At 33.3% G+C, this 23,073-nt stretch overlaps 1 protein-coding gene across 1 annotated transcript in view; it reads left to right on the top strand.

The window, feature by feature from the left end:
• VPS13B (vacuolar protein sorting 13 homolog B) overlaps positions 1–23,073 on the top strand; it is a 752,846-nt gene that overhangs the window by 46,219 nt on the left and 683,554 nt on the right. Inside the window, exons 5-8 of the mRNA XM_045560402.1 lie at positions 72–239; positions 3,879–4,060; positions 7,623–7,797; positions 17,905–18,170. Coding sequence (XP_045416358.1) covers positions 72–239; positions 3,879–4,060; positions 7,623–7,797; positions 17,905–18,170 — 791 coding nt within the window. The remainder of the gene's footprint in view (positions 1–71; positions 240–3,878; positions 4,061–7,622; positions 7,798–17,904; positions 18,171–23,073) is intronic.

Below are 23,073 nucleotides of genomic sequence, written 5' to 3'. Positions count from 1 at the left end.
GTTTAATAACATTTTAAGAAATATTTATTGATATATTTGTGGCTAATTAATTCTTTTTTTCTATTTTATAGGTTATGTACAGAGTCTGATCAGAAGAGTTGTAAATAATGTAAACATTGTTATAAATAATCTCATACTAAAATATGTTGAAGATGATATTGTCCTTTCAGTCAATATCACTTCTGCAGAATGTTATACAGTAGGTGAATTATGGGATCGTGCATTCATGGATATTTCTGGTGGGTAAATGTCAAGAATAGTGTATATTTTTCCATAATTGAAACAATTGCCTTGATTCCTAACCTTTCTTTTTTTTAAGGCCAAGTAGCTCTTTGTTAAATCTAATGAAATCTATATGCCCCCAGCCTGGAAAAAAATTCACATAAAGAAAATTTAATAATCTAAGGTTAATATACCCCTTAAATCAAGAAACTACATACTTGTTTTTTAATATTTTTATTCTTTCTTACCCAACACATGCTTGTATCAAATGTGATGTGGAATATGGTCATGAATTACTTAACAGTGGGGTTATGTTCTGAGACATGTGTCGTAGGTGATTTTGTCATTGTATAAATATGAACATCATGCAGTGTAAACAGCCTATTACACACGTAGGCTATATTGTGTAGCCTGTTGCTCCTAGGCTACAAACCTATACAACATGTTACTATACCAAATACTGTAGGCAGTTGTACCACAATTGTAAGTATTGACGTATTTAAACATATCTAAGCATAGAAAAGGTATGGTAAAAATACAGTATTATAATCTTATTGGGCAGCCATCATATATGCAGTCCATCATTGAAGCATTGTTTTTGTGGTGCATGACAATGCCATGGGCTGTAGCAATAAAAATTAAATGGTATTATGTTTGAATTTTTAATGTTTATGAAAGGGGAAAGGGAGCATGTTGCTTTTGCATAGCTTGGTGATGGCAAAACAATATATTTGATTGATTTATGTTTTAGGCTTGAGTATTCAAGAGCACATTTGGAATATTTTTATTATCCTGAAGCCTCCTTTTAACTATTACTTACTACATTCTTCTGCTTATTGTAAAAGAGCTTTGAAGTAATAAAATTTTAATAAATACCATTTATTTATTACTATTTTACTTACTATGTTCTGTGTGATAGGTGTTGTGCTAAGCATTGAAATTACAGCTGTGAAGGAGATAGATGCTTCCTCTTAAAGTTTGTCAGGAGAGATTAATTAAATAAATCATATTGGTACATGTTCTGGAAGGGTAAGGAGCGGGTATTTTCGGACAAAATAGTAAAGGAACTATTATGAGTACCTTTAATTTGTGACTTGTCATGTATTTGTTAAAAGTGCTGGCCCTAAGTTTGAATCCTGGGTGTCCTACTTAGTAGGTGTATGACCTTAGGTGAGTTATGGTACTTCTCTTTTTCTTAGTTTCCTCATTTGTAAAATGGGATCTTCCTTATAGAATTATTATTAAATAAGTTAATGCACTGAAAGGACTTATAAAAGTGTCCTGTACATAGTCAGTGCTTAAAAAATGAGCTGCTGCTGTTATTATTTACATCTATTTTTTTCTAATTCTCATAACTCCATAAAAATATCTTTATTTCTCATTCATTTTAGTTATATATTCATTTATTCATCATAAATCCTAGTTAAAGGATTAAGGCAAACTGAAATTGAGACTGAACAGTACTTAACTTGCCTAGTTAACGGCTGGGAACTAGCAGAACTAGAATACAGTTTTATGTGTTTTCCTACCTTCAGTCTTCACATTTTAAAAAAAGAGAATAATCCTGATCTCACAGCTTTGTGAGGCACAAATAAGAGTGTATACAAAGGCCCGAACATTACTTCTTATACATTGTTAATGCCTCCTTCTCATCCTCGGTGGAAAGGAATATTCAATAAAAAGGCCAGAAGAATAAGCTATGGGAAATGGAGAAGAAACAGAACTGGATAATGCAGGATTCAATAAATGAATTGACATTTTAGGTGAAGAAATTTTATTTCTAGTTTTAATATATAAGTAATAACAAATATTAACCTGCAAAATTGTTTATAGTGAATTAGAAAGAGTCCTGTACTGAGGGTTGGAGGATTTTGGTTTGAATCTTCCCTCCATCACTAACCAATAGTGCAACCTTGGATGAGTTGTTTGTAAATGTGAATTATGTGTAAAATTTGAATCACCACTGCTAACATGCCAATATATTTGTGATAATCAAATATGATACCATATGAAAGCCCATGATGATGGTGGTGATAAAGATTGTGTAAAAATATTATCTTCTATTTATGAAGTGCTTATTAACTGCCATGTCTTCTGTTACATCTTTTATATTAATTATCTTGTTTAATCCTTTAACCCTCTGAGGTAGAAACCATTATTTTCCCTTTTATTTCTAATGCAACATTTGATATTTACAAAGGAATTTATGTGACATACATTTTTTATAAAATAGTATAATGAGCAACTTCTGTTTGGGTAACTAGAACATTAACGGTAGTTTACCCTGACCAATGTACTTTCCCCTATCCCATCCGCTTGCTTCCTCCTAGAGTTAACTAATCTTAAATTTTATCATTCTCTTCCTTAAAAGTTCTACTATGAAAAGGAATGAAGTACTGTAACATGATGGTCTTGAAAACATTATGCTAAGTGAAAGAAGCCAGATAAAAAAGGCCACATATGTGTGATAGATTTCATTTATATGAATTATTCAGAATAGGCAAATCTGTATAGACAGAAAGTAAATCAGTGGATGGTTACGGATTAGGTATTTTTATTCTTTTTATTATGGTAAATTTATACTTTTTTCAACTAACAGACAAATTTGAAATTTATATGCTAATAAAACTTTACTATTTAGATACATATGCATATTCTTTGGTTTTTACTTCTTAAATCCAAATAGAAAAGGTTGAATTAATTAGTAATTGCCAAGATATATTCAGAAATAGTATTATCATAGAGTAGTCTAAAGCATATTTTATTGTTTTGTAGATCCCATGTCAGTAGCTTGTGAGTAGCTGCTAACTTAAAATCACTGGTTGAGTAGATTGGGCCTAATATTTACCTGGGAATTACTTATCAGTTAGAAATAAAATTACTCATTTGTTAAAGGTTTTATTTGATAGTTTTATATGTTGCCACTGCTTTATTTTTATTTCTTTGAAAATAAACTGTAGACTGTTACTGCTAATGTATTCATTATTTTATTGTTATAACCATGTTGTTTATTAGAATGCTTGGTGATGATGGAAATGTTTTACATCTTCACTGTCCAGCACTGTAGCCACTATGCACATGTGGCTGTTGAGCAGCTGAAATATACTTAGTGCAACCAAGGCCCTGATTTTTGTTGTAATATTATTTTAATTAGTTTAAATATAAATTTAACTAGCCACATATGATTGGTGGCTACCATATTAGTGCAGAGTAGCAGTGAATTTTTTCATGTAAAATAAATGTTAAATGAATTATTATTGAAAAAGTTATTTGAAATATAGATTCTTAAGAATTACATTTTATTATCTCATTACACAAAAGAACTGTAGTAAATTTTTCATAAATTTTGTCTTAAATTTGTTATGTGCTATGCAAATTGGGAACAAGTTAATTAGGCCTCTCATTCATCGTACATAAAATGGGGATAATTGTGCTACTTCATAAGTTTGTTGGAAGATTTAAATGAGGTAATAAATGAAAAGTTCTTTTCATAGAGTCTGGCATCATATAAATGCTCCATGAATCTTATTTGCTGATTACTTTTATTACTATTTGTACTAATAAATAATAGTTGCCTCCTCCCCTCCTTTAAGTAAAAAATTTTTCCTTTTTACTTAAAATGATTTTCTTTCTTTCTTTTTTTCTTTTTTATTTAGCAACTGATCTGGTACTGAGAAAGGTCATCAATTTTTCCGACTGCACAGTTTGTCTTGATAAACGGAATGCCAGTGGTAAAATAGAATTTTATCAGGATCCTTTATTGTACAAATGTTCCTTCAGAACTCGTCTTCATTTTACATATGATAACCTAAATTCCAAGATGCCATCTGTTATTAAAGTAGGTGTCTCTTTTTCTTGTAGTTAAGTTGGATGTCTCTGTTTTGTTTATTGGCTCTTATGCATGCTAATTGTTATTAAGAAACCATGAAGAAATTAACCTCATATTTAGCTAGGAACAAAGTATAAAATAGAATAAAACAAAAAAGAAAAAAGAAAAATTAACCTCATAAATATACATGCCATTTGTTTTCATACAAAGTTTTATTTATATTTATGATTTTTATCTTACATTATTTATATTTATTACTTTTTGTGTACTATGTTCTAGTAGAGATATTTTGGGGACAACTTTTTTTTGTAACTAATTTCCTTTTTAGTTTATCCAGCTGTTTATTAGTGTTTCTGTCTTCAGGTAGGCAGAGGAAATCATATAAAAATATTTATACCCACAGTGGACTAAATATTAATAATCTATATTTCAGTCCTTATATACAGTGTGAACTAATAACTGCAGTTATTTTCTCTTCTCTTTCTTAGGCAATTTTGTAAGGCTTGATATGCTAACCTAATGATTTAAGTTTATTGGTTAAAGAAGTTTTAACTTTGATCTATGGTTTTGAAATGTAATTAAAGTTCAGAATGTGGGAATTATTCAGGACGTGTCTTTTGATACATGTAAAAATTTGTTCTCCAAGGTAGCATATATATTTTCAATGTGTATAGTTAGTATCTAAACGTAAATCCTGTCGTCTTTTGTTACTTAACAGTTTTCTGAATGTTGTCTATCAATGTCTTGGAAAAGGAATTACCATAGTGATTTGTGATCCTGTTAAACTAAGTTTTATTGTGGAATAAATTTTTGTTATTGAATTACCTGTCTGTGACTACCAAAGTTCTATGATAGAAAAGCTAGACTTAGGAGTCTGAACACTGGTATTGACTATTGTGTCTATTTGAGTATGACTGTATAAAAATTAGTTTTGTTTATGTTACATTATGTTTTATTGAAGCATATAACACTTTGTATTTTCTGTAGCCTTACCATACTTAGATAATATTAATACATGAAATCTACCTATTTATTCCCTTAGTAGTACTCAGTCATCTGTGTTTTACTTTTTTTCCCCACAATGTGTAATGCAAGTTGGTTTGTTTAAATTCTGTTACTTTTTCCTTCTATTTTTGAGTTAGCTTCTTTGGCAAAGATAAGAATGGAAAACAATTAACTCAATAGTATTAATGTCTCTGTCTCAGGGAAAAGGATTTACTTTCTTTAGCCTTGGATGGACTAGTAAAGTTGGGGAATGTGAAGGTAAATTCAAAATATATTGAAATCAAGTAATGGATGTATAGGAACTTTACTGTATAAAATAATTTTATTCATCATTAGTGCAAATTTAATTGTCCATTCTAAGGTGTGGCTAAATTAGAGGGAAGTAAAAATGAATGAACTTGAAGAAAAATTTAGTGTTGGCATATAAGTAAATTTTTGTTGTCAAAATTGAATTGCCATGACATTTCATTGTAAAAAGTTCTTTAACATAAATAAGCTTGTTAATATGTTGTTTTTTACTCTGTTAATCACCATATATGAGATACCATTCTCTTTTGCTCAAATGATATCAATTTTTGAGTTTTTTTGTTAATACTTATATTGGAAGATTTGCTGTTTTGGTTTAGACCCATCATTCTTCCAATTCCTAGTCTTAGGAAATTTGTGTTATTAATAAATAGATGTGATTTACTTCATTGATCACCTCAAAGACAGGAGGCTTCCCAATATGTTCCAGATACCCTAATTATTTTTTTAAACCTTTCACATATGTTTGTTTAAGTGGCTCTTGAATTTATTTACATTTTTGGTAGGCTTTTTATTATTTTTAATTTTTTTGTGTGAAACAAATTTGTCCTAGAAATTATGACAGTTATGAGATATAGGTCATATGGGTACCTAATTCATTTAACATTTCTATTTTTGGAAAGTCACTTTGCAGTTTTTCAGAGGAATGAAATGAAATTCTGCACAAAATCTTCAACTGCATCTGTGATTAATTCTTATGAAAGATCTCTATAATTGCAAATATCTTATTAATGGTTTTAAACTTTTTTATGGCCTGTAATCTGTATTACCAAATTGTTTCCAGAAAGGGTTACCTCCTATAAACACTAAGGGGAGTGCTTGTATTCTACTCTTGCTATCCTTAATGGTGATCATATTTTAAAAATTGCCAACTTACGGAACAACAAATAATGTATAATTTAATATTGATTTATTAGTGAAGTTAGAGTTTTGAAAATATGTTCACTGGCCGTTTGCTTGTTCCTTGAATTATCCATGCTTATTCTTTATCCATTTTACTGAGGATTATTCTTATTGATTTAAAAAAATTTTTTAAAACATAGGTATGTATATATGTGTGTGTGTGTGTGTGTTTGTATATATGTTTGATAGGTTCTTTCTTACTGATTTTACTTACTGCTTATCACTGGTGCTATTGGTGCAATGCAATATTTAAAAGGATGTGACAAAGAAATCTCAAATTAAGAAAACCTTGGTAGGGCTGCATACTCCTTTTTTGCCCATCCCCAGATTCTACCCCCATTTTCTTACCTCTTTATGGTTTAGTCAGTGTATGACCTTTAGGTCAGTTTTAAGAAACTTGTGCTCATATTTGAAATATGTTATTTAATACCACTCCCCCCTATTTAACTTTCTCCCCTTTTAAATACACTTATTTTTATTCTTGGACCCCTAAAAATACGATTACCATTACTTCTTTTTCATGTTTCATAGACACTCAAATGTTAGTCAAAATAAACCTTTTAAGAGACTTTATAGCTTAATTAGTTTTACTCCATGTTTATATAACAGCAGGAAATCATTACACTGAAGCTGTGTTTATATTCCACTGAAGTCTCTTTCTCTGTGGAAAACTTTGATTACTATATATCCTATTTGCCTAGTAATTAATTTTCTTTGTTTCTTATAATTGATTAATGTTATGAATTTTATGTTGTTTAAATCTTATTTAAAATTTATTTGGAAAACTTTTTTGAATGCATAGTTCATTTGGTTTTCCATATTTGACAATGAAAATTTTATTATTTCTATACTTCCATAGTTATAATATTAGTCTTTTCTCCACTTAACATATGGTTTTAGAATGTATATGTATTCTTTTTGGTTAGTCAATCTGGAAAGAACAATGAAAGTTTTACTAAACTGACATCAAATTTTTGTTATTTTTGGTTCACAGAGATCTTTCTTTTTTTGAGGGGAGAATACTATCATACTCTTAATTTTATAGAGTAGGTATTTAGTTATATAACTTATTTTCCTTCTGGAATAATTATCTGGAGATCTAATGTGAATATATCTTCTCATTATTAGTTCTATTTGTACCTACATCATTTGGCTTACTATAGTTTCTGTCTAAAGTTTATTGATCATCATAGCAAAATTTATTTAATTCCTATTATTTTAGAGTAAATATTACTTTGACTTAAATATTAGAAATGTTTGGGATATTTCATTTTAAGACTTAAAATTTCACTGCTTATCTTAAAAGGTATTCCATTTAAATATGCTTTCTTTGATGTTTTTGATTTTCAAAATACAGATTCATACTTTAGTAGAGAGCTTGAAACTTTCTATCACAGATCAACAACTGCCTATGTTTATTCGTATAATGCAACTTGGGATTGCTCTTTACTATGGAGAAATAGGCAATTTTAAAGATGGAGAAATGGAAGACTCTACCTGTCACAATAAAGATATGTTAGGAAACATTACAGGTAAGTATAACAAAAACTTTATTTTATAATTATTGTTTTTATAAAGTAGTTTCACTACTGGGCAACTTGAAAAAACAGATTGAGTTTTACAGTGTTCTAATATCATTGGCAATTTTTCTTCCAAGGCTCACCAAGTGTTATTTAATTAATTGAGTTATTTCAGTACTATTAATTAAGGAAGTGCATGCTTCATTGAAGGATATGTGACATGGGAAAATACAGAGAAATAAAATCTTAAGGTAAAATGGGGGAGACATGTGAACAGTTTAGTTATGATGTATGGTAGAATGTTGGATAAATAGAGATGTGAGTGATTTGACATAGAAAAATGAAAGGAATTATTGATTTTGACTTGGTTTTGGGCCTGAGATTGAGAAAGGTTTAAGATAATTAATTTCCATAGCTAGGCCCTAAGAAGGGCATTTAAAATTTAGTGACAAATAACTTAATTAAAAAATGGGCAAATAGACATTTCTCCAGAGAAGAGAAATGAATGGCCAATACGCACATGAAGATACTCAACATCAGTAGCCATGAAGGGAGTGCAAATCAAAACCTCAACAAGATACCACTTCACCACCACTGGGATGCCTATAATAAAAAAGACACATCATAACAAGTGTTGGTGAGAATATGGAGACATTGGAACCCATATATGCTTCTCGTGGGAATGTAAATTGTATAGCTACTTTGGAAAACAATCTGGCACTTCTTCAAAAAGTTGAACATAGTGTTACCATATGACCTAGCAGTTCTACTCCTAGGTGTTTATCAAGAGAATTGATGATATACGTTCACATAAAAACTTGTGGCAGCATTATTCCCAATAGCTAAAAACTGGAAACAACATAAATGTCTATCAGCTGATGAATGGATAAACAAAATATGGTATATTATTCAGCCATACAAAGAAATGAAATACTGATATATGCGACAACATGGATGAACCTTGAAAACCTTAAGTGAAAACCAGTCAACAAAAAAGAACATGTGTTGTATGATTCCATTTGAAATGTCCAGAATAGGCAATTCTGTAGAGGCAGAAAGTATATTTGTAACCTGGGGCTGGAGGGGAGAGAAAATGACTGTAAATAGGTAACTTCCTATTGGGGGTAATGAAAATGTTCTAAAATTAGATAATGGTGGTGGTCACACAACTTGTGACTATAATAAAAACCAGACTGGGTGTGTGGTTGCTCACCCTTGTAATCCCAGCACTTTGGGAGGGTAGGGTGGGAAGATTGCTTGAGCCCAGGAGTTGAAGACCAGCCTGGGCAACAGAGTGAAACCCTGTCTTTGCAAAAAATAAGAAAAATTAGCTAGGCATTGTGGTGTGCATCTGTAGTCCCAGCTACTTAGGAAGCTGAGGCAGGAGGATCACTGGAGCCCAGGAGTTTGAGGGGTGACAGAGTGAGATCCCATGACAAACAAACTCATACATACATATATACATACCACTGAGTTGTACACTTTTAAAGTGAATTTTATGCTCTTTAAATTTTATCTCATCAAAAAAATCTTATTACCTTAAAAAAAGTGTAGGGAACAACATTAATAAGGGTATGTAGATATAAAATATACCTTCACACTGCGCAGTGAATTTTTGTTAGACAATGAACAGAAACAATGTCTAATACCCTGAACAAAACTAGCACATACAGATAATCAGTTCATTTTTTTCCTAACGTTGACAAATTTCAAATATATAGAAAAGTTGAAAGAGTTATTATACAGTGGACACTCACATGCTCATCATTTAGATTCTACCATTAATATTTTGTTATATTTGCTTTGTCACATATCTTTCCATCTAATGTTCCTTTCTCTATTTATCAGTATAAATTATCAATATAAAGTTTTGATGCCTTTCAAGGACATTAGAACACTTCCCCAGGCCTCAGCTGCATATTGTTAACTAGAGTTTATATTTACTAATGTTTTTTAAAAATTTTTTTGAAGGTTAAATTTACAAAACGAATTGTATAAATCTTCCCCCGCCCTGGCCAAGGCCAAAGCTAAGAAGATAGAAATCTTAAGTATAGTAGTGAGTGAGTTTTGAGAAATGTATACATCTGTGTGATGTAAAACATCACCAAGATATAGGTCATTAAGATCTCAGAAAATTCCTTATGCCTCTTTCTAATCATGCCTCATCTCCCTGCCTGCCCACATACACTTGGAAAAACACTGTTCTAGAGTTTTTAAATATGATAGATTAGTTTTGCCAATTCTGGAATTTCATATAGATGGAATATGTAGTCTCTTGTGGAGGTTTCTTTCATTAAGTGTAATATTTTGGGGATACATCTATATTGTTGTATATAGCAATCATTCTTTCCTTTTTTTTCTAGGTATGTTGTATGAATATACCATAGTTTATTTAACCATTCACCTATTGATGGATACTTGGGCTGGTTCCAGTTTTTGGCTGTTATAAAGCTTTTATAGATATTTTTATACAAATTTCATATAGGCATGTACTGTTCTTTCTTGGGTAAATATTTAAGAGTGAAATTATATGTTTACTTATTAAACAAGACCTTTTCTGAAAAGTGTACCATTTTATATTTTCATCAACAATGTATGTGAGTTCCAGTTTCTTTATATCCTTGCCAACATTTGGTGTTGTCAGTATTTTCTTACTTTTTTGCCATACTGATGAGTGTGTTGTGGTATCTCATCTTAATTTGCGTTTTTCTGATGAGTAATTATTTTGAACTTTTTAATGTGGTTATTGACCTTTAATATGTCTGCCTTTGTGAAATCTATGTTAAATGTCCATTTAAAAACGTTTTCTGTGTTTCAATATTGATTTTGAGGACTTCTTTTTATATTCTGAGTTCAAGTCCTTTGTCATATATGTTTTGGGAATTTTTCTTTTTGTCAGTTTGTAACTTGCCTATTCCTTTTTTTTTAAGTGCGTACTTAGGATAGATAGCTATTCATGTTTTAATAAGTTTCTTTTGAGCAGAAGTTTTACATTTTGATGAAATGTAACTTTTAGATTCTTCTTTTATAACTGTTGCTTTCTGTATAAGAAGGCGACTAGGTTTTTCTTGTATGTTAAGAGAAGGAAAAAGTAGTTCGGCTATTTGCTTCCAGAGGCATCTGAATTAATTTTCTCATCTGTTTAAAGCAAAGATCTCTAACCTTTTTTTTGTGTGTGCCATGGATTCTTTGGACACTCTGCCCAAACCTATGAACCTCTTCTCAGGTGTATTTTGTTATATTTTGTTTTATTTTATTTTAATTTTTTTAGAGACAGGGTCTCACTCTGTCACCTAGGCTGGAGTGCAGTGATACCATAATAGCTTAGGGCAGCCTTCAATTCCTGGGCTCAAGTGATCTACCTGCCTCAGTCTCTCGAGTAGCTAGTACTACAGTGCTGGTGCCACCACACCTGGTTATTTTTTATTTTTTAATTTTTTTGTAAAGACGTGGTCTTGCTAAGTTGCCTAGGGTGGTCTCCAACTTCTGGCCTCAAGTGATTCTCCTGCCTTGGCCTCCCAAAGTTCTGGGATTACAGATGTGAGCCTCTGTGCCTGACCTTTTAGGTTTTCAGTAACTTGATTATGATGTACTTTGGTATAATTTCTTCATGTTACTTGTATTTGGAGTTCATTGAGGTTTTTAGATCGGTGGTTTACAGTTTTCATTTATATGTGAAAAAATTTTGGCCATTGTTGCTTCAAACATATTTTTCAGTTTCCTTCTTTGGAACTGTATTTAGGCTGCATTGCATGGTGATTGACAGAGCTCTCTGATGCTCCATTAATTTTTTTCCCCTTTTTTTCTGAGTTTCGTTTTGCGTAGCTTCTATTCTATTTAAGTTAACTAATCTTCTGCTTTTTCTGTCTGTTATTAATACGATCTAGTGTAAATTTCATCTCAGATACTGTATTTGTCATCTCTAGAAGTAGAATTTGGGTCTTTTATTATATATTTAATGTCTTAACCTCCCTATGCTTTCTTGAACATTTTACATAGCTGTTTTAATGTTCTTGTTTGCTAATGCTATGATCTATGTCATATCTGGATCTATTTTTATTGATTGACTTTTTTCCTCATGGGCTATATTTTTTTGCTTCTTTGCATGTTTGATAATTCTTAACTGGATGCTAGACACTGTCAATTTTATCTTGTTGGGTGCTGAATATTTTGCTGTTCCAAAAAGCATTTAAGTTACTTAGAAACAAGTTAATTCATTTGAGCCTTGTTTTTAAGGTTTGTTAGATGAGATCAGAGTACCCATTAGACCCAATTTTGTCTGCTTAGACGATTACTCTTTGGAGTACTCTGCCCGATGCCCTGTGAACTAAAATGTTTTTGCTTTCTGTCTGGTGGAAGCAAAAATTATTCCTAATTCTATATGAGCCTTGGGGATTGTTCTCTTTGCTTCTTTCTGGTGGTTCTTTTCATAGCCTTAGGTAGTTTTCTTTCTTTTTTTTTTTTTTTTCTTGAGACAGAGTGTCGCCTTGTTGCCTGGGCTAGAGTGAGTGCTGTGGCATCAGCCTAGCTGCCAGCAACCTCAAACTCCTGGGCTTAAGCGATCCTAACTGCCTCAGCCTCCCGAGTAGCTGGGACTACAGGCATGCACCACCACGCCCGGCTAATTTTTTCTATATATATTTTTAGTTGTCCAGATAATTTCTTTCTGTTTTTAGTAGAGACAGGGTCTCGCTCAGGCTGGTCTCGAACTCCTGACCTCGAGCGATCCACCCGCCTCGGCCTCCCAGAGGGTTAGGATTACAGGCGTGAGCCACCGGCAAGTTTTCTTATACACATATGGTGCTTAATACTCAACTGAATGAATACTGGAAGAAGACCGTCTGCTGATCTCAGGGGCTCTCTGAGAAGTTTTCTGGTTTGGTGCTCTGGTACCTTACAAGCTCTAGCCCTCTTAGTCTCCCTGGACTTCCTATGTTGTCTTCTCATTTAAGGGAGACTTGCTCAGCTTGGATTTCCCTTTTGCTGGCTATGGCGTAGAAACTCATTGCAGGCAATAAGCTGGGGCAATCACAGAGCTCATTTCTCGTTTCACATCTATCAGGAGTCACTGACCTTTCATATATTTTGCTTTTTTTTTTTTTCCCACATGGTAGGGTAAATTCTCTGTCTATTACTCAATTGTGGGTATATGCAGACTTTCTGAATGTTTTAAATGCTTAAAGTAAATATATTGGATTATAAAAGAAACTAATTGTATTGAAATACAACTGTAGTTAAGAAATGATAATATAGTAATATTATGTGCTTCTCTGTTAAACACATTAAATATCAAGATATATATAGCAGGAGGTCTAATAGCTATCATACTTTCAAAGTAGTAATGAGTGTGAATGATACTTTGAGATAGTTCCACAACTGTTGATATACAATTATGTGTCACTTAACGATGGGTTTATGTTCTCAGAAATGCATCATTAGGTGATTTCATTGTTGTGCAAACATCATAGAGTATACTTACACAAACCTGGACGGTATAGCCTAGAACACACCTAGGCTGTATGGTATAGCATATTGCTCCTAGGCTACAAACCTGTGCACCATGTTATTGTACTGAATACTGTAGACCATTGTACCACGGTGGTAAGTATTTGTGTATCTAAACATACCTAAGCATAGATATGGTACAATAAAAATATGATTTATTAAAAGATAAATGGTACACCTACATAGGGCATTTGCCATGAATGGAGCTTAAAGGAGTGGAAGTTGCACTGGGTGAGTCAGTGAGGGAGTGGTGAGTGAATGTGAAGGCCTAGGACATTACTGTACACAACTGTGGACTTTATAAACACTATACACTTAGGCTACACTAAATTTATGAAAACATTTTTCTCTCTTCAATATTAAATTAACTTTAGCTTACTGTAACTTTTTTACTTTATAAACTTTTATATTTAACTTTTTGACTTTTATTGTAACACTTAGCTTAAAACACAAATACATTGTATAGCTATACAAAAATGCTTTTTCTTTATATTCTTATTCTGTAAGGTTTTTTCTATTTTACATGTTTTTTGAACTTTTTTGTTGAACACTAAGACACAAACCCACACATTAGTCTGGGCCTACACAGAGTCAGGATCATCAATATGACTGTCTTCCACCTTTGTATCTTATCCCACCGGCAGGCTTTCAGGGGCAATAACATTCAAGAAATTGTTATATCCTACAGTAACAATGCCTTTTTTTTTGAATACCTCCTAAACAATCTGCCTGTGGCTATTTTATATTATAGTTAACTGTTTTTTATAAGTAGAAAAGGAGTATACTCTAATATAATGATAAAAAGTATACTATAGTAAATACATAGACAAGTAACAGTCATTTATTATGATTTTCAAGTATTATATACTATACATACTTATATGTACTATACTTTTATGTGACTGGAAGTGCAATAGGTTTGTTTACACCAGCATCACCACAAACGTAAGTAAATGTGTTGCACTATGACATTATGATAATTGTGATGTTGCTAGGTGGAAAGAATTTGTCAGCTTCATTATAGTTTTATGGGAGCGCTGTCATATATGTGGTTTGTTATTTAGTGAAACTTTGTTATGCAGCTCCTGATTTTATGTGTGTTAGAGTCACAGGTACTGCTAACACAACTGTGGTTTGTTACCTGAATTCATTTTTAAAAACGCTATATTTTATTTAATATTGTATATATATTTTCCTGTTGAAATTCATGCAATTCTTGAATTGTATCAACAGGCCCCAGATTAAGATGCACTGGGTTCCAAAGAAAAAGAGCATTTTAGGAAATTGTGATGAGATATCAGGAAGATGCTTTTCTTTTCTATGCCCTAATTTGTTCTTTTTATAAGGCAGTGAGCAAAGATTCAGAACTGAATTTTCAGATCTTTCATCAAAATGCTTCCTATTTTTTACTCAAGATAATATTGAGTAAAAATTATGGTGGCTGGTTTTTCAGAACTCTTTGTGGTTTCTTGCTTTTGCTTATAAAGCTCAAGTAGTGGATACCACTTCTGTTTTAATGGATTAGACAAGAGAAGTCTAGAGCCCAGCTCTGTGGATTCAATCTTGTAATTTTTCCTTGAGTTGAGATTACTTTATTTCTTGTTTTGTAACAGATGATATTCAGTGATGATGTTCATTTTGACATCTTAATAGGGATGATTTACAACAGGCTTTATTTATTTCTCAGTAGAAACTTACATAATATTTATGGTTGAACAGAAAGATTTAAAGATTATGCCAAACATTGTCTGGATTTGTAACTTCTATAATTTATTTTGAAGTTTGTCTAAAGTCTCTCTTTTTTTTTTTTTGATTTATTTTTATTTTTATTTATTTTTTATTTATTTATTTTTTTTGAGACAGAGTCTCACTTTGTTGCCCGGGCTAGAGTGAGTGCCGTGGCATCAGCCTAGCTCACAGCAACCTCAAACTCCTGGGATCCTACTGCCTCAGCCTCCCGAGTATCTGGGACTACAGGCATGCACCACCATGCCCGGCGAATTTTTTCTGTATATATTTTTAGTTGTCCAGATAATTTTTATTTCTATTTTTAGTAGAGACAGGATCTCGCTCAGGCTGGTCTCGAACTCCTGACCTCCAGCGATTCACCCGACTTGGCCTCCCAGAGGGCTAGGATTACAGGCGTGAGCCACCGCGCCCGGCCTATTTTTATTTTTATTTTTATTTCATCTCTTCATGGAGGTACAAAAGCTCAGGTTATATACATTGTCCATGTCCCACCCATCCCCTTGAGTCAGAGCCTCAAGCGTGTCCATTCTCCAGACAGTGTGCCTGGCACTCACCATGTAGTCATACCTCCATCCCCTCCCCCCACCCCCCACCTCTCCGAGTCAGCACCTTCAAGCATGACCATTCCCCAGATGGTGTGCAATGCACTCATCATGTAGGCATACACTCCCCCCGTCTCTGTCTGATATCCAATTGGAATCCTTCCCCGATGTGCATTTAGGTGATGATCAGGAAAACCAATTTTCTGGTGAGTACATGTGATGCTTGTTTTTCCATTCTTTGGATACTTCACTTAATATAATGGGTTCCAACTCTCTCCAGGAGAACCAAAGAGATGTCGTATCACCGTTATTTCTTATAGCTGAGTAATACTCCATGGTATACATATACCACAGTTTACTAATCCATTCGTGGATTGATGGGCACTTGGGTTGTTTCCACATCTTTGCAATTGTGAATTGTGCTGCTATAAACATTCAGGTACAGGTGTCTTTGATATAGACTGACTTTTGTTCTTCTGGGTAGATGCCCAATAATGGGATTGCTGGATCGAATGGTAGGTCTACTTGAATCTGTTTAAGGTATCTCCATAATGCTTTCCACAGGGGTTGTACTAGTTTGCAGTCCCACCAGCAGTGTATGAGTGTTCCTGTCTCTCTGCATCCACGCCAACATGTGTTGTTTTGGGATTTTTTGATAAAGGCTATTCTCACCGGAGTTAAGTGGTATCTCATTGTGGTTTTCATTTGCATTTCCCTGATGATTAGGGATGTTGAGCATTTTTTTCATGTGTTTGTTAGCCATTCTTATATCTTCTTTTGAAAAATTTCTATTCATGTCGTTTGCCCACTTTTTGATAGGGTTGTTTGATTTTTTTCTTGCTGATTTTCCTGAGTTCTAAATAGATTCTTGTTATCAGTCCTTTATCTGATGTGTAGTATGCGAAAATTTTTTCTCATTCTGTAGGCTGTCTGTTTATTTTTGTGACTGTTTCTTTGGCTGTGCAGAAGCTTTTTAATTTAATCAGGTCCCATTTGTTTATTTTTGTTGTTGCTGTGATTGCCTTAGGGGTTTTCTTCGTGAATTCTTTGCCTAGACCAATGTCTGTAAAGAATCCCTATTCAATAAATGGTGCTGGGAAAACTGGATAGCCACATGTAGAAGACTGAAACAGGACCCAAAGATTTCACCTCTCACAAAAATCAAATCACGGTGGATAACAGATTTAAACCTTAAATGGGAAACGATTAGAATTCTAGAAGAAAATGTCTAAGGTCTCTTGATCGTATGTTCTAGTTACCCTAGCTAGTGCTTATAAAACCTTTTTTTTCCCAGATGAAGGAAGGTAAATGGTCGTAACCTGTAAGTGTCAGAGATGTTCCAAAGGCCTCCTGTCATATGAGTTAAAAATGTTATAAACTTTTTCTGACCAGAAAATACGGAAAGGGAGGGTATTTAAAGATTTAAAGGAGTGTGTGTATTTATAGATTTATCAGTGAAGAGTAGATATGCTTGAATCTGCTGGAGACTGCTTATCTCATGAGTTTTTTAAAAAGTAATTTTTTTCTGTCTAAATTCCATGATGATATGCCTCTTTTGTTTGAATAGCTAGAATAATCTTAAGTGACTTTGATGGAGTTCGACTTTACAAAGGTGAAATAAATTAAAGAGTGGTTAGAATCTAAATCTTTTGTCTGCCAGTTTTTCACCATATAACATTTCTTTGCTATAAATTTTTTTCATCTGTAGAACAGGAACTAACATAGCTCACCCACTAATAAGAAAGAGGCCCAACACTATTATTTTTCTTAACTACATGTAAAAAGTCAATCCATTGTAACATTTACGTTCATCCTTTGGGATAATTCTTGTTTTGGTGGGGGGGTGCATTTTTTCTGGAAGCACTTGCTGTTTTCTTTCTCCACTGGGCGCATCAGGAAATCAAGAGTGTTTCTTGTATCTTTCTTGTATTATGTTTCAGAGAAAAGTCACTTTTTCAACACATGACCCTCATTTTTGAGAGGTAGATTTGTTTGTTTAAAAAAAATTAATGAATGAAATGTTAAAGATTTACTTTATTCTTTGTATTTATCAAATACATTTAAAACTATATGCAATTAATAAACTAGTCTCCACAAAACATTATCCCTAACCTAATAAATGAGATTTCATAGTACAATATGCAGAAACATTAGTGATAATGCTAAATTATTGGTTTCAAATAATAATAACCAATGTATGATTTATTTATACCTTATACTAGAAAGAAAGGTGGGAAGAAAAATTTAAAGCCTATCCATTCTTATTTTTTCTCTTGGTTAAATCCTCTTGATTTACTTAAAATGACTTTATTTTGATTGACAGGTGCTGAAGATGAAACAAGAATAGATATGCAGTATCCTTCTCAGTATAAAGGCCAAGAGTTGTATTCACAGCAAGATGATGAACAGCCACAGGGCTGGGTGTCATGGGCCTGGTCATTTGTGCCTGCAATTGTGAGTTATGATAGTGAGGAAGACTACCTTGGGAATGATCCTACCTCAATCACACATCAGCAGAAAGCACAGACTTTGAAGGATCCTATTGTTTCTATAGGATTTTACTGCACAAAGGCAACAGTGACGTTCAAAGTAGGTTTTCTTTCTTTTGCTGTTCATATTTCTATCAACTTTAATGCTTAAATTTTGATTGTTAGTAAGATTCTATCTTAACTAAAATTTCTTTTGCACTCAATAGATGTTACCTTATAAAATTATATGTCCCTTCCATCTAATAAAATTCTTACCTTATAAAATTATAAGTCTCTTCCATCTGAAATAATTGAATTTCAATCCCTTCCTGTCTTCTTTTTATATTGGTTTCATAGGCAGTTTTTTTTTCTTCCTACTGAATCATTGAGTTTGCATACAAACATGCCTTAATATTTTCATTAAAAAAGAAAGGCACATCAGAAACCTCCCCTTTATGTACCCCTACAGCTACTGTTTTATTTCTGTGCTCTCCTTTATAAAAAGTTTCTTTAAAGCATTATTTATATACAATTTGTGTCACTCTTGCTCAAGACAGTCTAAATCTTTGTCTAAATTCTTTTCTAACTATTTTGCAGTAGTACTTAACATACTTTGAGTACTTCATCTGTTAAAATAATCCCTGTAAAATATATACTCTCTTTGACATAAAAGAGAATATATAATATGTATGTTCAGGTAAAGTGAACATCTTTTTCCTTAAAGAAATATAAAATTATTAGTACTTTTGATGCCCCTTATGTGTTCTTCTTTGATCATATTGTATCTTCTCTTTCTCTCAAATATAACCCAACCTGAATTTTGAGTTATATGTTCCCTGGCTTTTTATAATACTGTCACCATACATGCGATAATCCTGAACAGTATTTTAATTCCTTGAACAAATATTTTTGATACCAGTTGTGGTCCAGGCACTGTTTTGTCTCTAGAGATACCAAAGTGAACAGATATAAATCCCTGCCTCTTAGAATTTAAATTGATATTATAAACATAAGATGTATAGTATGTCCACTGAGGACAAGGGTTATGTAGAAAAAGTGGGAGGAGGCATAGTGAGTGGGAAATAGAGGGGAAATTATGCAATTTAAAATTGTATGATCATGGAAGGCCTTACTGTGAAGGGGATATTTAAGCAAAGTCCTGTGAAAGAGGAAGCCTATTAGATATGTAGGGATTAGCATTATTCTAATAGCAAATGTAAAGGTCCTAAAAGTTTCAGGAACAGCAAAGAGGCCAGGGCGGCTGGGGCAAAGTGAGCTAATATGAAAGTAGGAAAAAATGAGATCAGAGAGGTAATAAGGCTTGGAGCAGTGCATAAATCATAAAACTCTATAGATCATTTTTGGGACTTTGTCATTGATTCTGAATGAGAAAGTTTTGGGACAATTTTTCATAGAATTACATGATGATCTGAGTTATATTTTAAACTGGATCACTCTATTTGCTGTGTTGGAAATAGATTACAGGAGAGCAAAAGCAGAAGTAAGGAAATCAGACAGACAGCATTGCAATTTTCAAGCAAGAGATGATGACTAGGACTAGGGTTGTAGCAAGTGGAGGCAGTGAAAAATGATTGGATTTTAGATGTGTTTTGAAGGTCAAAGAGGCAGGATTTCCTGATAGATTTCTTATGAGCCATGAATGAAATAAAGAGGATCCAAGGATGGATCTTAAACAACTGAAAGGATTGAGTTCTGATTTTTTGAGATACCTGAAATTGGGAGAAGACAAAGTTTGAGATGAAGATTAGGAGTTTAGTTTTGGACAACTTTTAAGATGCCCACTGTATATTTAAGTAGAGCTATCCAGTAGGTAATTGGATATATAAAAATGGAAATCAGATTAGAAATTTAGTCTGGCTGTATAAATTTGAGAGTCATGGCTGTATTAAGACTACAATCAGTGTAGGTAAGAAAAAAAGGAAAAGTTCTAGAACCAAGTTCTGGGGAAGTGTCATGTTAAGACATTGGAAAGATGAGGAAGAAATAGCAAGGGAAGCAGAGGATAAGTGATCAATGATGTAAGCAGAAAACTAAGAGTATCTGGAAGCTAAGTGCCATAAGTGTTTTAAAGAGGAGGGAGTGGCTTATTTTTGGGAATGGCTCCTTGGATTTGACAGTGTTGAAATTACTGGTGATCTTGACCACAGCAGTAATATGACACTGATAATATCTTTGTTGGAATTGGTTAAAAGCAAACGGGAGGACTGGTGGGAATGTAAAATGGTGCATCTGCTGTGGAATACAGTTTGGCGGTTTTACAAAAAGATCAGACTTTTGTTTGGATTCATGGGTGCCTTTTTGTAGTTTTCTTTGCTGTTCCTCTTCTTCTGCCTAACCTTTAAATGTTGGCCTATGGGGCTTGGTCTGTGGCCCTATTATCTTTTTTGTCTATACTCTCTGAAGGTAATATAATTTGATGATAATACAGATGCTGATAGAGTATCAAATTTGTGTTTCCACTGATCACTTTACTGTGAGCTCTAGAATTTCCCTATTTGTCTCCACTTGCATATCTAATAGGTATTTAACACATACAAAAATAGAACTCTTGGTTTTGCTCTGCAATCATGCATCTCCCCTACTATCTTACTATTCATTAAATTGCAACATTATCTACTCATTTGCTTAAGCTTACTATTTATAAATATCTTTCTCCTACCACATCTAATCAGCATGTTCTGCCAGCTAGACCTATAAGATACAGTCACTTCTCATCAACTTTACTTGTACTTATAGAGCGGAAGTTCTTGAACTTTTTGCTCAAGATTGCAGGATGCCTTTGCATTCTTTAAAATTATTGAAAATTCAGAGGAGTTTTTGTTTTTTCAAATTACATCTACTCATATTTATTGTGTTAGAAATTAAAACACATCTTAAGAATATGTATTCATCTAAACAAAAGAAAATCCAAAGGAGCAACAGCTGCTCCAGATGGGAAAGAATCAGTGAAAGAACTCCAGAAGTATGAAGAATTAAAGTGAAAGGACATCCCCAAAAGGAACACCAGCTCCCTAACAATGGATACCAACAAAAATGAGAACATTGAAATGACAGATGAAGATTTTCAAACATGGATTGTAAGGAAGCTCAATGAAATGCAAAATAAAATGGAAACCCAACACACAAAAAAACTCACAAAAAACAATGCAGGAAATGAATGAAAAATTCAGTAAAGAAATTAAAATATTAAAGAAAAATCAAACAGAACAGCTGGAAATGAAAACTTCATTCAAGGAATTACAAAACATAGTGGAAAGCCTTAAAAATAGGTTAGACTGAGCAGAAAAAAGAATCTCAGAGCATGAAGACAATTCCCTTCAGTTAAACAAGTCAGCCACAGAGATAGAGCAGAGAAATAAGAGAAATGAGCAAAGTCTACAAAGAAATAGGGGATTATGTGAAGAAGCCTAACATAAGAATCATAGGCATCCTTAAGGGTGAACAAGAAAATACACAAGGGATGGATAATTTATTTGAGGAAATAATTGAGGAAAATTTCCCTGGCCTTGCTAGAAATCTAGATATTCAGGTGCAAGAAGCTCAAAGGACTCCTGGGAAATTCATTGCAAAGAGGCAAACACCACCACACTAAGTCATCAGACTGGGCAAAATCAACATGAAAGAGGCCCTCCTACAAGTTGTAAAGTGAAAGCAGCTGGTAACTTACAAAGGAAAACTCATCAGACTAACTGCAAACTTACCAACTGAGACCTTACCAGTCAGAAGGGACTGGGGCCCAGCTTAGAATTCTGTATCCTGCAAAACTAAGTTTCATATATGAGGGGAAAATAAAGTCTTTCTCCGACAAGCAAACACTGAGGATATTTGTCAAGATCAGACCTGCCCTGCAGGAAGCACGCAGAACTGCATTATACACGAATTAGCACAATAGACACTCATCATTGTAAAATCACCAAAAGCTAAAGGTCAAAGGCCAGATACTACAATGGCTCAAGAGATAAAGCAACAGACTTCTACTCAACAGGATGAACAGAAATCCACCCCACTTATGAATTCTTTCAATAAATGTGAATGATTTGAACTGCCCACTCGAGAATAGGCTGGCAGAATGGGTAAATATACACAAGCCAAGTATCTGCTGTCTTCTGGAAACACATCTAATCCACAAGGACTCATTAAGACTCAAGGTGAAGGGATGGAAAACAATATTCCATGCAAATGGAAACCAAAAGAAAGCTGGTATAGCAGTTCTCATATCAGATAATTCAGTCTTAAAATCAACAAAAGTAATGAAAGACAAAGATGGTCATTATATAATGGTAAAGGGAACATTATTCAACAAGAAGACCTAACAATTCTAAGTATTTACGTACGCAACACAGTTACACCCAGATTCCTAAAGCAAATCCTACTTGATCTAACCAAAATGATAAACATCAGCACTGTAATAGCTGGGGAATTCAACACTCCTTTGACAGAATAGGACAGATACTCCAAACAGAAAATACACAAAGATACAATGGACTTAAACAGAAATCTAGAACAAATGGGCCTGACAGACATTTACAGAACATTCTACCCCTAAACCACTGAATATACGTTCTTCTCATCAGCTCATGGTACACTCTCTAAGCTTGACCACATCCTAGGCCAGAAAACATATCACAACAAATTAAAAAAAATAGAAATGATACCATGCATCTTCTGAGACTACAGTGGAATAAAATTAGAAATCAACTCCAACAGAAACATTCATCTCAACACAAAGTCATGGAAACTGAACAACCTACTGCTGAATGATACTTACGTGAAGGAGGAAAGTAAGGTGCAAATCAGAAGATTCTTGAACTAAATGACAAAGGGGACACAAGTTATCAAAATCTGTGGGACACAGCTAAAGCAGTCCTGAGAAGAAAACTCATTGCCATAAATTCGTACCTCTAAAAGTCAGAAACATAACAAATCAACAATCCAATCAATCAACTATAAGAACTGAAAAAGAAAGAGCAAACCAATTCCAAACCCAGGAGAAGAAATAACCA

This window comes from Lemur catta, chromosome 9, assembly GCF_020740605.2.
Source record: "Lemur catta isolate mLemCat1 chromosome 9, mLemCat1.pri, whole genome shotgun sequence".
In the NCBI taxonomy this organism is placed as follows: Eukaryota; Metazoa; Chordata; class Mammalia; order Primates; family Lemuridae; genus Lemur; species Lemur catta.
The sequence above is the reverse complement of the archived record's forward strand: the minus strand, read 5'-3'. Positions and strand labels throughout refer to the sequence as shown.